Source organism: Mchenga conophoros, linkage group LG14, assembly GCF_057382185.1.
Source record: "Mchenga conophoros isolate Kocher_MC1m ecotype Shallow Benthic linkage group LG14, M_conophoros_male_GT1.1, whole genome shotgun sequence".
NCBI classification, from domain to species: domain Eukaryota; kingdom Metazoa; phylum Chordata; class Actinopteri; order Cichliformes; family Cichlidae; genus Mchenga; species Mchenga conophoros.
Window position 1 is genome coordinate 103,307 of NC_140539.1, and position 16,758 is coordinate 120,064.

The window sequence follows — 16,758 nt, forward strand, 5'->3', positions numbered from 1 at the left end:
TCCATTGGCATCTATGGGCATTGGTTCAGCCTCAAGTGGCCACATTAGGAATTGCAGGTTTTGGCTTTACTCTTCTTGGCTTTACTTTTCAGGCCTGGAGGTTGGAGCTTGATTATTGACGGCATTAAGCGGGAGAATAAAGGAAGTTATGAGCGCTTTTCTTTGCTTTCACAATCAGCAAAGCTGATAAGTGCAGAACGTCAACTTAAGAGGTGATAAATCGCAACGATAAGAAGAGATAAGGAAAGGCAGAGAGAGCTGTAGATATGCTTGTGTTGGAAGAATGTAAAGAGTTAGAGGAATGTGAAAAACACGACACAGAAACTCGACCGCGGTGGTGCCCACACACTTACTTCAAAGCACGCTGTGCATTTTACCTCATATCCCTTTGTTTGCCCCCTCCAATATCATCCTTGTGCATGTGTGTCTGCTGTCACATCAAAGCTAAAGGCTAAAACACATTAGCAGAGTAACCTTGTCAGAGCAGCAGCCATTAACCCGAGGCTCCTGTTACAAACCCTGCACGCCCTTCACCCCACACACACCCTCTCCACTCTGCCCACAAGGCTAGGTTTAACTATTCTGGGGGTTAGGCAAGGTAGCGTATGCATCCAGCTGTTGGACACACATATACGCTGCCAGCTTAGGAGTGTACACACATCATGTCAAGGCATGCAGCATGAGCAGGAGTCAACACAGTTTCAAACTGGGGGGAGGCTCAGGATGGGAGGTGTCATTTCTATGATGGCAGTGACCTCGTTTCTGTTTCAAGAGGAGAGAGAGACAGAGAGAGGGGGAAAGTGGTCTGATGAGGCCTGAGTGACACCAGGTGAGGTCAAAGGGCAGGGCAGGGACAGTCGCGGTGGAGACCAGCAGGCCGTCACTGGGCTGACATGAGCTGTTGAAGAGCCAGTGACCCGGGACAGTTTTTATGTAACCTGTGTGTGTGTGTGTGTGTATGTGTGCACTCACACACACACACATCCAGAGCATCAAAAACGTGTCCCCCAGTGCAGAGACACAATGGCAGCGCAGCATTCCCAGGGCTACACACACACCTCATGTGCACACACATGCACAATAGAAGGTGTTTTGAGGCCCCAGACAGCCTGTCGTCTGGGAGCTACAAGTAGATTACCTAAACAAACAACCTAAAAATACCTCCCTTTTTCACCCATAAGTCGACCCTTTGCAACCTCTGCACCGAGCTGCTTCTGAGAAACCGTCAAGGTTGATGTTAAACTCGCCCCCGAGACCGCAGACAACGAAGCAATTTAAGTTTTTGCATGTGTGAGCTTAAGCGCTGACAGATGTGCGCGCACTTTCATTTGACAAACTGTACGTCCCGTGTGCGTGTGGTGGAGCGTGTTTGATTTACGACGGGGTCGTGGTGGAGTCATCTAAACTTACATGTAAGCTCGGTGTAAATATTTTACGTGGTGAATTTGTCACTGTGGAGTCGTTTTTAATGATCCAAGTGTAAGTCGGAGCCCTTTTTCTTCCGCTGTAACTAAAGATTAAATAAACCATGTGTTCCGTTTGAAAAGACAACTGAAATTAATGTTGAAAATCCACAGCTACAGGCAGTGGTTTAGCCATTCTGCTTTCATGTTTATCTGGATATCAGAATACATGTGATGGAGGTTAAGGTTTATTTTTGCTTTGAGCTATCTGCAGAAATGTAGCAATTACATCATATTTGAACAATTTTCCAGCTGCAATGTTTCCACCTGAGGTCACACACCTGTGTCAACCAGGCCAGAGAGGGCGGATTTATGGGCTTTTTTGGAAAAAAAACTTTAATTAATTTAATTTACGCTTTGTTTAATCTGGACATAAGATGTTTGAGTTTCCCAGCAAAAATGGACATGAGAGTGAACAGTGGTTCCAGAACAACACCCACAAGAACATATTAGTCTTACACACATACATAAAACAAACAGTGCTCATCCAAATCCACATCACCTTAAATTTATTTATTGAGACCAGCTGCTTAGAGTTAGTTTCTTTTGCAGCTGGTTCCACGCCGAGTTTGCAGATAGAAGGAACATTTAGAGATTATTATGTTAGTTAAAAACTACTCATATCTAGATCTTGAAGCACCTTTTAATAATTATTGAGGCTCTTCTTTCTGCAACAGAACAACAGAAATAGAAAAAAACACACGAAAGTTGACCCAACACAACAAAAGTGTTTTTAGGGTGACAAACCAACCAGAATGTAAGAAGCTAACAGGAAAAGGTTAATAGCAAACATGTAACTACAGTATTAGATGAATGATGCAATTAAAAAACACATTACCTTACATCTCCCTCACAGCGCCGGTGAATCCTCCAGCAGTTCGTCACATGTTTTGGTCTCTGTCGCTTCTGTCACAGCTGGTCTGTCACATTAATGTGTCCCCAGAAACACTTCTGTTTTTTTCTTTTTCTTTTGTTTATTATTTATTTTGTGCTTTTGCAACCTTTTTTCTATATGTTGGTGTTTTCTTATGTGTCATGGGCCACACTACTACCAAGAAGTTGTCATAGTTTTGTATTTTGTAATTAGTTTTTGGTTGTTTCATTTTGACTTTTTGCTTTTAATTTAGGCTAGTTTCAGTGAGTTACCAGAGTATTTTGGGGTTGTTGTTTTTTTTGGTTTATTGTTTGAAAATGTTTAGTTTTAGTTTAGTTTTTATTAGTTTCAGTCTTAGCTTTAGTCTTTATTAATTAATAATGTATGGGAGGGCATGTGTCAGAGGCAAGATTTAGGAAAATGATTCCAGGTATTAGAATAAAAACACTGAACCTTTTGAAAATAGCAGATTCACAGTCTTATAGTAATCCAAAGTCTCAATAAACACCACCATAAAGGCCTCAGCAGGCGGCTTTTAATATTGACTTATTTTTTTGGGAAAGTAGCAAACACTAGAACTCAGGATATTTTCTCTATGCTTTCATTTTATTTTAATAATTTTTTTTTAATTCACAAAATTGTTTCAGTTAGTTTTCCTGTTTTGGTGAAAGTCAAATTTTTCTTATTATTTTAAATAACCAGCTAACTAACAAAAATGATTTTTTCACATCTAGTTTTAGTTTTTAGTTTAGCTTTTGTTAATCGTGCTTCCCAGCCTCAGTGGTAATCAGCAGCAAGCAGTCAGTGCTACCCTGCAAGAGAAATAGCAACATCATCATACACATGCATTAATCACAAAGGCACATTTTTTGTTTGTTACTTGCATTAATCTTACCAAGTTCGCTTCGTAGTGTGTGATGTATATATTCAGCTGACGCATAGCTAGATTGTCCTTTGTTTAGCTGTCGTGATATTTTCTCCCATTTTGCGCAGAAAGCTCGTGATGTTGATGTATTTCCCAGTTTCAGAACGTATGTGTGACGTATTATGCACTGTGCAAGAAAAAATGGATATGCGAGTGAACAAGCTGTGCATTGAGCATGTGTCACCTTGAGTCTGTGCAGTGATTTGTTGTGTATTTGTACTGCAATGTCACAAGTGGTTTACACTTGTTTACAGAATTGGCTACGAGGCCCCATTGAGACCGCTTCCCTATCACTTCCTCTTCACCTATTCTTAGTGTGTGTTCTCCTCACACATACTCCCCTTTCCTGCCTCATTCTCCTTGACTCACCGCGAGCAGAATAGTTAAACTCCCCCAATTGTTTAGCAGCGTGTGCGCCCCTGCGAGTGTCCCCTCACACAACAACATTAGCATACCACCCCACCTCCCACACCTATCTACCTATTATTTATTTTTTTTGTCATAACTGAATTGAAATGCGGCTCTTTTCATTGTAAACAATGTCAGGAAAGTATGCTAAACACACACACATGCAGACACACACATATCCAACATGAGACACTAACCCCCCCAGAGAACCTGAGGAAATTGGACCAAGACAATGCCATGATTGTGTTTGTTTACCTCCCCTGGTCCCTGCTGTGCTGCCTGTGCTTAACCTCCTTACACAAAGCCTGTTCAGCTGATATGTGCATCTTTGTGTGTATTTGCATGCATGCATGGCTCTGCAAAGTGAATCTGCATAGTCCAGAGGACGTTTGAAGGGCTTTTGTGTTCATACCTGAGGGTCTGCAGGTGCACAGAAGTTTGCATGCCTCTGTTTGTGTATGTTTCACTTGTCTTGTTTGCCTTGAATTATAGCCCATTACCCACCTGCTGTGTGAATCTCAGGTCACAAAAGGTCCTTAGTCAGTTGGCACGATGCCCGGCTTTGGGTGGTGCCACCCTTGCCGACCTGGCATGGGCGCAAATGTGGAATCTGAGTGGCTCCCACCTAACGCAGCCAAGTCAAATAGTGTTTCACCAGACAAAGATGGATCTGTTTGCCTGCACCTCTTCCTCATCTTTCCATCCTGTTGCTGTAGCTCTTCTCCATTCGTTTCAAAGTCCTAACAATTTCTGCTCTCTACCCTCCTCTCTTGAAGTCTTTTTTTTTTTTTTGAAGTGCCTCATTCTTTTCCTTACATTTACTTTCAGGACTCTCATTCTTTAAGCAATTGTATTGTATGTTGTGAAGTTGGCTGGGTGGAATACTTTAGATTTCTGCGATATGACCATTGTACTAATATTCCTTCTTAAGGTGAACTTAGAGGAATTAGGGAGGAAGTTGGGGCCTACGTGTCAATAAGAACGCCGAGACCTTGGTCTACAGGAAGTCCTCAGAACAATATTGCAATTTCTTTTTACAATATGGCACCACACTGTGCTCTTAGCAAAAACGGCTTCATAATGAAGCAGGAAACTGTTCGTTAGTCTCTTGTATTATTTGAGCAGCAACCCCTTGGGATGAAAAATGAAGACAACATGTCACCACTTGAGCTTGGCTTCAAAAGTACCTCTGTTCACAACTGGTTTAGTTTCTTCGTTCATATCCACTATACATCGGGTTAACTGATGGATACCTCATTCAGTTAAATGCTACGAAAACCCTTCCTGTCTGACATATGCACACAGTGAGCTGCTGTTGGTTGCTAGGCCTAACCTGTGTGGTACAGTGTGGTACACGACCATCCAAGTGGTTTGTGCTTCAGTTCTAATAAACTTAATCGTATTTTATTAGTCTGTTATTTAGCACTGATTAGCAGACAAAAGCTAGCAGGAATTGGTAACTGAGCACTCCATGTGCTCCAAATTTCATCGCTTTTGGCTCCAAAAAAACCAAACTCACCAAGGCTTCACTGGTTTTGCGGAGTCCAAAACCAATAGGTGGCGTCACTGTGGCTGCGTCCATATTTCATATCCAGTCTGCGGTATAGTCTATATTTGGGTGAACAGTGCTGTCAAAGGTCTTTTACAGTGTCTGCAAAAATTCAGTACTGACTTGTGGAAACGCTGCAGGTTAGAACATTTCAGATCTGATGTTGAATTTGGATGAAAGGCCAAGGCATCAGCACGAGGGAACAGTTTGTTTTACGGGCGTAACCTCGGTTCTCGGAGCCTTCTTTTGTTATAATTCTCCTTTTTTACAACACGCTTTGCTCATCTGGTTCATTGGCCGGTGCTCCTATATGTCAGGTACAGACATTTTAATTAGGGCAGCGTCTTGGGTGGTTCTCGGGTGATGGATTGGTGTGGCTGAAAATACAGTTATAAATCATCTGGCCTTCGACAGACAAACTGCTGGCAACCCTCGCGCTTGCTGGCACCGGCCGCCGGTAGCGAAGCATCGGTGATTGTCAGCAAGGTTGGCTTGGGTCTTATTAACGTTGTTAGCCTCGATGGCTTTTGTTTGAAGCCTTCATTAACACCAGTGAGGATGTCGGCCCAGATGTCGCTCCCAGACTTTTTCACTTTTGCATCTTAAAGGATGCTACAGCTAATATAGGACCTTTTCCCCTGCCAGGTCAAGGTCAAGATGTGTGTCGAGTGTATGTCATCAATCATGGTGATCAGTTTCGGTGGCCGTGTGTCCCTCATCCATCACGCTGATGTGTTTCGCTGGCCGTGTGGCTCTGCGTCGCTGTCAGGGCTGGAGGTAATTAATAACCAGAGTGACAGAATTAATGAGTTAACCTGCTCCACTCTCCTGCTGTCCCAGTGACAGACGCTAACGGTCAGCAGCTAGTTAGCCCCGATAATATGCCACTGGCTCAGGGTGTGTCGATATGGAGGCTATTTTGTTTTATACATTCATGTTCGTGTGGGGAATATACGTTCAGCTTGTGAGTGTATATTCCATAGCTAGGGGATAAAGAGAAACATTATTGGAATCGTAATCTTTTTTAGCAGGAGTCTCACCTGAGCAACTTGCCTTCCACAGAGAGGGTAAAAAAAGAGATTGAAAACACACAAAGGCAGGGGGATAAGGCAGAAAGGCAGTTTGAATAGAGATCGTTGGCTCCTCAAGGTGCAGGAGAAGGCGAGACTCTCCTTGCCCTCAGGTCCTGAAAGCTGATCGCTTGGTTTTTTGAAAGAGCGGCTTTGTGAGGATGCCTCCGACCGCTCCTCTGAAGAGCGCTCACTGTCTGTTATGACTAAAAAGAGTGACCGAGTTTTCATCACCTATAGAAGATAAAGCACGGCTTTGAAAGCGGGGGGAAAGGCAGCAGTTTGAACTTAATTCTCCCTTTTTTGATTACAAGAGAGGCAATTGTTCTGCCTGGGCAGGCCTGGTTATTGTGCGCCGTGCGCTGGGTGTTACATTCCCGGGGTTTTCGGATGCTTATTGTAGTGCAAGTTCGCTCTCATGCTTTCATTCCCTAGTGTATTGGTTACTTTGTTGTGTAGGCTGCAGAATAGCTTGCCTATCAGCTTAGCATGCGGGTCACTCAAGGTGGGCTGCAGTAGGTGGGTGTGTGGGTAGATGTGGATTTATTTGGCGGCATCTATCGCTGTTCAAAGCCTGGTGTGTGGGTTGCTGCCACTCGGAGGAAAACTTAGCTGTGTTTTTTTGTAGTTGGCTCGCCTGTGGGTAGCTATCATTGTATCGTTAGCTTTTTCTGTGCTCCTATTTTTTACAGATGGACGCATCGATGGTCCCATTTCCCCCCCTCTCCATTAAACTAAATCAGCCAGCAGAGTCCCCGACTGCACAGACAAAACTACTCATTAACTCTTGCAACTCACTCCAGTCTCCTTTTCTCCAAACGGACTTTAGTTCAGAGACAACAGGGATGGGGCAGGGGAAGGAGTGACAAAGAGGGAAAAAGACTAAAGCTAGAGAGGAGGATTGAATGAGTGAAAGAGCTGCTGGGGTAGAAAAGGGAAGAATGTGATGTCCCGGTCTATGAGGGATTCCATTTTTGCCTTTCTAGAATAGAACAGTAAGTCACCAGTCTCTTTGTCTGTCTTTGATCTCTCAGCTCAGGGATTTGGCACCTGACAAACCCCTCTCTGTCTCTGAAAGGAGGCTTGCTGAGAGAAAGCCTCTGAGAGCGGGAGACAGAAAGAGTAAAACAAATTAAGGAAAAAAAGAGTTAGAGAGCATCGGGAGCGAAAAAAGAGACGTATAAAAAAGATGGTGTGGGGGGAAAAAATTGGGTTAGACTTTTGAGGGCTGCATGAGAGGATATGACGAGGGCGTCTCAGCTCAGATCCCATTAAAACTCAATACACATGTGTTCCTGTGCGCCTCTATTTGCGTCTGTATAGGTTTGCCACGGCTGGTCCGGACAGTGATAAATCCAGCAAGTCTTAAGGGAGATTCCTCTCTGAAGCCACGGTCTCTTGGACCACCCACTATTGTGGTCTCTTTCCTCTCACACACACACACGAAGGCTCCTAATAGGAAGCAAATTCCCCCAGCTTTACTTGGATATCAACCTCTCTTTTCTTCCAGTTATTCCCTTTGCAGGGCAGTCGCTGCTATAAACAAGCCCTGATATGTTGACATCACATTTTCAAACACAAGTTCTGAAATCCTGAGTTTCAAACCACAGATGAAGATGCCAGAGCCTGTCTATGGCAAAACGGGGGGATTTGGAGTTCTGCAAAGAATTCTGGGACAGCCTGTGAGGGTCAGCTTGGGACAGCTTAATAATTGACGGGCAAAAAAAAAAAAAAAAACCTCATCAACCGTGCACAGTTTGAGGTAGGCTGCTCTTAGACTGTCTTTAGACTTTTAAGAGGCTCAGACCCAAAGGCTGTGAAGCATGGGACTCAATTAACTCTCCCACCAGCTTTTAGGATTCGGGGGTTGGGTGGGGGGCACCTTCTCAAACAGCTGCTTGACCCCGCTCTCAGCTCCGGACACTTTCCTGGTCAGCGCACATGTACAAACCCTGACTTTGTGTTTTGTCGACTGAAGCGGTCACAACCTCTCGAACAAAACCCACAAACCCTAGTGTCCTCCTGTTTCTAATGATGACACCGGGCGCTGAAAGATTCCTTTAGAGACAGGGAGATAAGACAAAGTACCCCCTTACTAATCTCCTCACTTTTTTTTTTTTGCTACTGTGAAGAAAAAGAAATGGAGGCTTCATGCACCCCTGCGGGCTACAGTCAATGAGGCCCTTAGCTTAGTGCTAGCGAGCAAAGCGACAGGGATTTAGAGCTGATTGAGGGAATGGGACTGGGCAAAGAATGGCTCAGCAGGTAGCAGCTAGCTTTGGCTCTGTTAACGCCACGCTATGCTAATCCAGCAGCTAGGGAGGAGAGTCTGCAGGCTAAATAGCCTGACTTTATTGCGCCTCCAAGACAGGGATTTCCCAGTATTTTAGAGGGTTTGTGGATTTCCTCTGCTGTTTGTGTGTGCAAGTGTGTCAGCCGGGTGGCGGAATATGTGTTTTTGTTGGAAGACCCGGCTTCCCTCTTGGTGCGGTGAACGTGGACAGGCTCTGATTTGATTTCTGGTGTGGGTAACTCATGCAAAAGTTTGTTTATTCGACTATATGCAGGTTTTCTTGATGTATTTATGACTGTGGTGTTGAAATCCATATGCCTTTCAAAACGTACTTTGAGATCCGGGTTGTGCGTGAGCTTTTGAAGAAAAGGGGAGATTGCTTTACCCCTGCAGACTGTGAGTGTGTAATTATCTGACTTATATTGGGTATGAGTTTACCCATCTGTCTTCATTGGAGTTCTTTTTTTTAACACCATAACAATATAGACAGACACTCAAGTATTTCATTCTAACAAAACCCAAACCACAGCCCTCTGGCCTCCATACCATTTGTTGACCCACTGCCAAGCACACGGCTGCCTCACTGACTGACAGGTTATTCGGTCCAATCGGTGTTGCGACTGTCTGCGCCGCACCTTTCGGAGAATTGTTCTATTGTCCTCGTCTTTCTGGTTCAGCGCTCAGGGGCTGAAACGTAACCCTGCTAGGTTTCTCCGACCATTACAGAAATGGATAGAGGAAGGAGAAACTCCTTGAAAGACGAGCCCTCCAATCAAACTGTCACTCAAAGGAAAGGCGAGCAATGTCGCCAAAAGTAGGAAAAGTGTCACTTAGGTTACCATTTCAGGCTGTGAGGTGTGTGTCTGTGTGTGTGTTAGGCCCGGGCTCACAGCCTTGTGAGAGTGACAGAGCTCCCGGTGTGCCAAGTGTGGTGGCATTTGTTTGTTAAATGGTCTGAAATGCCATCGGCTCTGGTTTCATTGCAGCTCCACATCTTGCCAACAGAGCATAGCCTAAATTTGTGAGAGAGACAAGAGGTAGTTATTTGATCTTCTCCTTTTTTTTGGTCAGAGGAAATAGCACCCTTTCCTCCAGTTCTGTTGTTTCTGGTAATGGAACGCAGGCTGGTGAGAAAGGTGAAAAGAGAGAAAGCGCTGAAGTAGAAAAACGAAGACAAAGAGAGAGAGGAAGGGGGGGGACTGGTGAAAGGAACAGGGGCCTCTCTGCAACATGTTGTTCTCTGTTGCTAATTGGGGGGAATTGGTCAAGCCCACACTGCTCTCTTCTTCTCTTCAGGGATAAAATACAGGTAAATTTCAAGTTCAGTCAGTAGGTAATAATCCTTATTACTGAAACTAGTGTTGAGGGACACGCTGGCGAGTCTACTGATTTAGCCTTTGGGAACAAGAGGCGATTTCTATGGGCTTTAAATGTATCCAAGTGATATCTAATAGTCCATTCGTCGTTTATGAATATATATGTAAATCTGACATAATATTTAAAAAGCTACACAGAGAGATGTTGCTGATGCTTTTAAGATTGCATTTCAGCAAATTCAATTCCTTTTTGGCACACACACTAAAAAAAAAGATTCTTCATCCTCAATAAATGTGATGCAATAATTTTGAGTAAATTCCAACTAATATCTAAAATCAAATAATTAATCACTAAGGAAGATGTGCTTGGTGTAGACAAATCAAGGCCATTTCATTTGACTAGATTCCATTAGATGTTAGTTAAAATTTTACACTGTACTTATGTAACAAAATTACATGGAAAAGTGGCACGTAATTAAATTAGTTAAAGTCAGCATTTCATTATTCATCCAAAGCCTTTTCAAGTGTGATCAAAAACTACAAAGTAGCTACACAACCAGAAACCTTCCAGTTCTAAAAATCGTGACCACTGCCTTCAGATTCTCCACATTTGTTTCCAGTTTGCAGAGAGTACAAACCCCAGGCGACTGCATATATTAACTGTGGGTGTTTCTGCTGTGTTCACCCTCTTTGGTTTGGACTAAAATATCTCAGTAACTATTGGATGTCTTGCCATAGCATTTGCTGCAGTGTAATTGGTCCATTGCAGTCCATACAGTGGATAAAGATTTTGTGGACTGTTGTAATAACTTTGGTGTTTCGCTGACTTTTAATCTTAATCTATATAATCAGATCTAAATTTTTGTTCCATACTTTGATTTGTGAGCAAAAACCCTTCAATGACATTCCAATGAATTTTAGCTGCAAATGCTGTGTCGAAGGACAGAAGCATACAGCTAAAACCACCACTAATTTATTAGTGGGCTGCTTGGGAACTACAGCCTCCCAGCTTCTTCCAGAACTTTCCCCTCTAGTACAAAAGCATTTGAGTCATAAACATGTATTTCATATTGTCCAGATTTGCAACCCTAACCCGACTTCCTCTCTGTGTTTTTGCTATCTTTCAGCTTGTAAGATTGGTTACTACCGTGCTCTGGCCACCGATGGCGCCTGTTCCAAGTGTCCTCTTCACAGTTACTCTGTCAGAGAAGGCTCCACCTCCTGTGCCTGCGACAAGGGATACTTCCGCTCCGAAACGGACCCGGCATCCATGCCCTGCACCCGTAAGTACACCCACATGTAGCATAACGATACACAGCACGCAGTTATGTTACCAGTAGGCCGTGACAGGCTGTGGTTTGCAGTGATTTTCTAAACAGCCAAAGATAGCTGTAACCAAACACTGTTTTGGAAAGGAACCCCGACACACACACTGAGATAGACCGCCTCCACCGAAACACGGGCATTGATTCTAAAACATGCATTGCCAGGCCCTCACACCCACACACACATGTACACGTACACGTATACACACACTGACAGATAATCATGCAAATTGTGCAAACATAAAAAAGGCGCATGTTGGTTTAATAGGCGTCTTTTGATCTCAGGTGGTACTTAGTCATCGGTCACAGTGACATAGAACTAATGAGGGTAAAAACCGCTGCATCCCAGATTCAGTCTTCCAGACGGTGAACAGGAATGAAACTGTTTGGGGGAGGTGATGAAAAAGGAAAACAAGGGCAAGACATATGTAAAATAAAGCAATGGGGACCAGGGGGATAAAGGGAAGAAAGCTAGAAGACAGCAATGAATCAAGCTAGAGGAAGGTGTTCAGTGGTAAATTCATCTGTGTGTGTCTTCACTTTCCTCCTTCCGGTTGTATGAGTGAACTGCTAGTGAATCTGGTCCTTCCAAGCCTACCCCACTAACTCACCACGTCTGTGATAACAAATATTGCCAACAATCCTGCTGCCTAATGATACCTCTTGCCTTTTTTTAGACCTCGTTCCCACTCTGAGTCACAGAACTGGGAGTTCATAGTGGCAGAAATGCACACAAACACGGAGAGAACAGGAAAAGCCACATAACACCCGAATCCCTGCACTCCCATCTTACGGGAAAATAATAAGATTGATACATTCGTTTGAGAGCCGTTTGTGTTATGAATGAGTAATTTTAGTGTCATGAAGTAATTTTAACAACGAAAACATCTGTTAAGGTGCTTAGCTCATAGTTGGCTCGCCTTTCTGTCAAGTTCCTGAGGAGTCATCACTCAGCAAATCAGCTCACTGAATCAGAGTGGATGAAGTACCCCCCCCAGCCCTAATTATTTCCCTCTAGCATAGTATCTATACAGGATCCAAAGCAATACACCACTGTGAGCAATTTGTAAAATTGGAAATGTTCGACTTTGCTACAAAGTACTACAGAGTTTACACGTATTTTCCAACTGTTATTAAACATGAAAGTAGGAAAGTATTTACTCAGAGCAGCGAGTACAAAAGCTTTTATGCAGTGGCTGGATGTGTCACATAAAGTGGCAATAGAAAGGAGTGAAATGGGTATTTTATTTGAAGGACAGACAACAATGTAGAGCTTTAACAAAAAACTCCATTAAAGGGGACCTATTATGCATTTCCTCTTTTTCTGAAGTACACGTACTGTTATAATGGTGGATGCTCATTAAACATGACCGAGGTTTCAAATAATCGGCTCGCATGTCGACTTAATTTTTTTTCGTAGTGAGGATAAATTACTTGCAAAAAACATAATAACACCTACAGTGTGTATATACGTTACATGAGAAATTGGCATTAAAAAAAATCGGAATTTTGTTTCTTTTTTTTTTGGCAATGAGCTTGATGCATAAAGGCCTGAGGCAAAATAAATAAATGTTTTAAATCTTGTGCTGTAGGCTGTTTGAGAGCTTGATATTCTAGCAGGAATTCTGCTTGGATGCTTTTCATGCTGCATAAGGACATGTAATGTTTTCAGCAAACAATCTCCACCTGGGCGTTCAGCTTCCTGTAATAGAAATTAAAGTTGAAAACAAGAAGAAGAAAAATAAGTGCAGTGCTGCTGATTATGAATCACTGAAAAAAACAAGATAGTTCAAAAACAAAGAATCTGTGCTGCAAAACATATTTTTGAAAAAAAACAAAAAACAGGATTCCCTGCTGTTTATTCTTTAATACACTTACACCTGATTTGAATTGTTTTTCAATTGCAGTGCAAATATTGATAAATCCCCAAGTATTCATAAATGAAAGTAACAGACTGCTAATCCACCCTCCTGCCTCACTGTTCAGCAACATCTCATATAAACTGGATTACTAGCCGTCTTTTAATGGACGAGCAGGGAGGTCATCCCCATTGTCTCGTTAGTCAGTACGGCATTTCACAACGGCGGCTGCAAGTAACAGCTGTCGAAGCTCATTACTCGACTGATTTTATAGGACCCTGCTTTGTCATTCCAGCTACATTCCTAACTTGGCGGTTAGGAACTGAACATTAGCCCGACTCTCTCAGCGACCTTTGCCCTGCCTCGTCAGCCGGTCAACATTTGATCTTTGAACTCTCACCCTGTCTGTCGACTGCTGTTTTCCTTCCCCGTACATTTCTTTTTTTGTTTTTTGCACATCTCATCCACATGTTAGAGCTCTGTAATTACAGCTGTCACTCTTACATCCCTACTCATCCACATTTTGTTTTCACTCTCTCCCTCTCTCTGTTTCTCTAAAAACCCACTCAGAGTCACGAACAGAGCAGATGAAGAAAAAAAGCCTCTTAAATTCATTTCCCAGTTTGCTTTGCTGAAGGTCAGGCTGGGAACGAGCCAGCATCTCTGGTAATTGGGGAGCATGTCTTTGTGTGTGTGTGCGCGTGTGTGCGCGTGTATGGGTTATTGAAAACACTTTTCCTCTCTCTTAGTTTGCAGTCTAGCAAAGTAACATTATGATTAAAACTGGATGTTGTAGTTTCATCATTTGCACGACTCCAGCTGTATTCTAGCTCTCAGTGCCCGCACCTTTTTCATTGGGATGTTCTTTTGGCCAGCCATTAATGCACGCTGCATGTGAATGGAAACGTTGGTTACTAGTCAGATAGTCATCTTAGGAGATTTTATGTACTATAACTATTTTTTTGAGAATTCTGGGGTTTCATTTTTCTTTCTTTTTTTTGTTCCATCAACCTTGAGCTCTAGTCTTTTTCATAGTTGGGATACAGGTTTTAGCTGTGGTTACTTTTGTTTTCATTTTTAGGAAAGATTTTTATGTTCTCAGCAGGGGTGCAACCAAGGTTTTGCCAGAGGGGGGGCACTGGCCACTACTATGGCCACCCTAATTGCCAGAATTTTCTGGCAATTATTTCATGCTTCAGGCTTTACAGCCGTAAACAAGAATAATTATTTAAGGACTTTATATTACATAATAATATATAGAGATATGTAGCACTCATGCCTTCATAAGTAAATGACAAAAGAGATCAAAGTGACCAAAAAATTGGTTATTTGGACCTCAGTTTCTGTACCACCCCAGTCTATGTAATAGTGTCTAATAGTCTCAGCCTGGCCACCTCTATAGAAATGATCTTGCTCTGCAGCTGGAGCACTGAAATCCATACACGCATACACTTCTTTTTTTTTTTTAATAAAGTAATCAGGTAGAAGATATCACCGAACACAATTTAGTGTACAATATTAAAACTAGGTAAAATACCCATGTGAGTGGGTATAAATACACCCACACACAAAGCAGTAATGAGGACCAGTGACAGACACCCGTGGGAGCTGCTTGCTCTGCTTGTGTTCAGGTTATAAGGAGGGGTTGTTCTCCATTTTGGGGTTTCTGTTGGCCCTTGATGTGTTTTTCAGATTTTTCCCCAGTTTTCTTAGCGGTGGTTTTGTGGAGGAAGGAGGTACGGAGTAAGGAATGAACGCAGACTGTGGAGGACTCAAGGGGGGCATTGAATGAATCCCAGCCGGATGGTAATAGCAGGGTCGTAGCTCTGGCCAATTTAGCCCGGCTCTTTAACTTGGTCCTGCGCTGCACTAGGCTAACAATTACTGATAGAAAGAGACAGACAGACAGAGATAGGGGTGGAGAGGGTGGGAGCTTGCTGTGGGGAAAGATGGAGAATGGGAGTGGAGTAAAAATGAGAAACACAGATTAAGGTGGGGAGGGGGGGGAGTATGGAAGTGAAAGAGCAGCAGGAAATAAAGAAGTAATGCTCTGAGCAAATTGCTAGGCCATAAACGAACAGAAAGGGAGGGAAAAGAAATCACCAACTTTCTTTAGGAGAAACTTTCCAAGTGTCCCCCTGGATACCTCCCATAAGGAGCGTGAATTTTGAGGCCATGTTGAGCTAACGTTGTATGAAGGTTGTGCGAGCATGAGCTCCCGTCTCCCCCTGCCATTCTTTCTCCCAGGATTAATTACCGGGTGTCAGTCACAGCCGACGGCTCTCCCACGCTCCCTTGTTCCCAATGGTGCCTTCTGGGAGAGCGACAGGTACAGGCAAATGTAGTTTGCGTGTGTGTGTGTGTGTTTGCAAGGAAGAATACTGATATGGTATTTAAGATTTAGATTTTATTTTTATTTGTTTATAAAAGCAAAGCTACATAGTGCAGTTGTTAGGTTTGTATTAGCAGAACAAAAAATTCTTTATGGGATGATTATACACATTCTCCTGTCAATGGACATCCTGCCCCCTAAAGACCTTTACACACCAAAAAATTGCTACTTTTCAAAAAATTGAAATTCCAAACTTTTTGGATGCAAGCTTGTTTTATAACGTACACACCAAGAACTGAATTTTTTCGAAACATTTGTCCTACGAAAATGCACTACGAAAAAAATTGAATTGACGTCAAGCAATGATGAGCTGGTACTGATGTTTCTACAAAAGAAAAGGAAAAAAACGATTCTCGCAAGCAGCAGCAGGGAGAATTTTATTGTTTGATCCAGGAGTTGAAACTGTATCCCGACTGCTTTTGTACACATATTGGGAAGTCAGTGGGACAGTTTGAGCTCTTGCTGGCAGAGTTGGGACCACATCTGAGGAGACCGAGTAATCATTTCAGAGAGTCGATTGAACCGGAACAGCGTCTAATTGTGTTATTTTAATATTTGGATATTCAATGCTGTGAGTGCGCTTGTTCCTAAATGCAGTGGTCTGATTGGTCAGATCTGTTTGTTTCATTCAAAAATCTGAAAAATCCAGCTTGGATAGAAAAAGATGAATGCCACAAATTTGTTTAAAAAAGCAAAGCAAATACAAATGAGTTTGGATAATAATATGATCTATATTTCTCAGTTTGTACATTTTTACCAGGGAGCTGATTTTGGGGTTTGAATCATGTTTGATGGATTAGTTCTGTCTAACACCCTTTCATCAGCACAGTATATGTAATTGTTCAATACATACACAAGGGAAAATTTTTCCTTGTGAGTTGTTTTTTTTTTAGCTGTCTCTTATATGAAAAGCTAAAGAAAACTCAGCTAACATAAGGATGTCTAGTTTTATAGATTTGAGGTAATGGAACTGCGTCTGTGTTTCCATAACATTTCAATTATTAATTTAACAGCGTAGCACTGCTGTGCAAATGATCAGCCACCTTTGTCCTGTTACGTTTATGACACCTGAAGTCCAGATAAGAGCCCAGTATCTCAGCTAGTGTGTCAAGAATTGGTGTAAAGGTAGTAGGTGTGAGTTAAACCTAGCTCACTGACAAAGCCGCTATTGTGATAACGCTTTGAGTGGGCACCTTAAATTAGAAATCCCATCTGTAACTTGTTCCCATTGTCTGGGCAGCAGATGTGGGGAATAAGGTGAAAGAGCAAATGAGGAAAAGTGGG

General features: G+C 42.7%; 1 protein-coding gene across 1 annotated transcript in view; it reads left to right on the forward strand.

The window, feature by feature from the left end:
* Positions 1–11,201, forward strand: part of LOC146559025 (chloride channel protein 2-like) — a 29,671-nt gene extending 18,470 nt beyond the window's left edge. The window contains exon 5 of the mRNA XM_085245188.1: positions 11,026–11,201. Coding sequence (XP_085101314.1) covers positions 11,026–11,201 — 176 coding nt within the window. The remainder of the gene's footprint in view (positions 1–11,025) is intronic.
* The last annotated feature ends 5,557 nt before the right edge of the window (positions 11,202–16,758 follow it).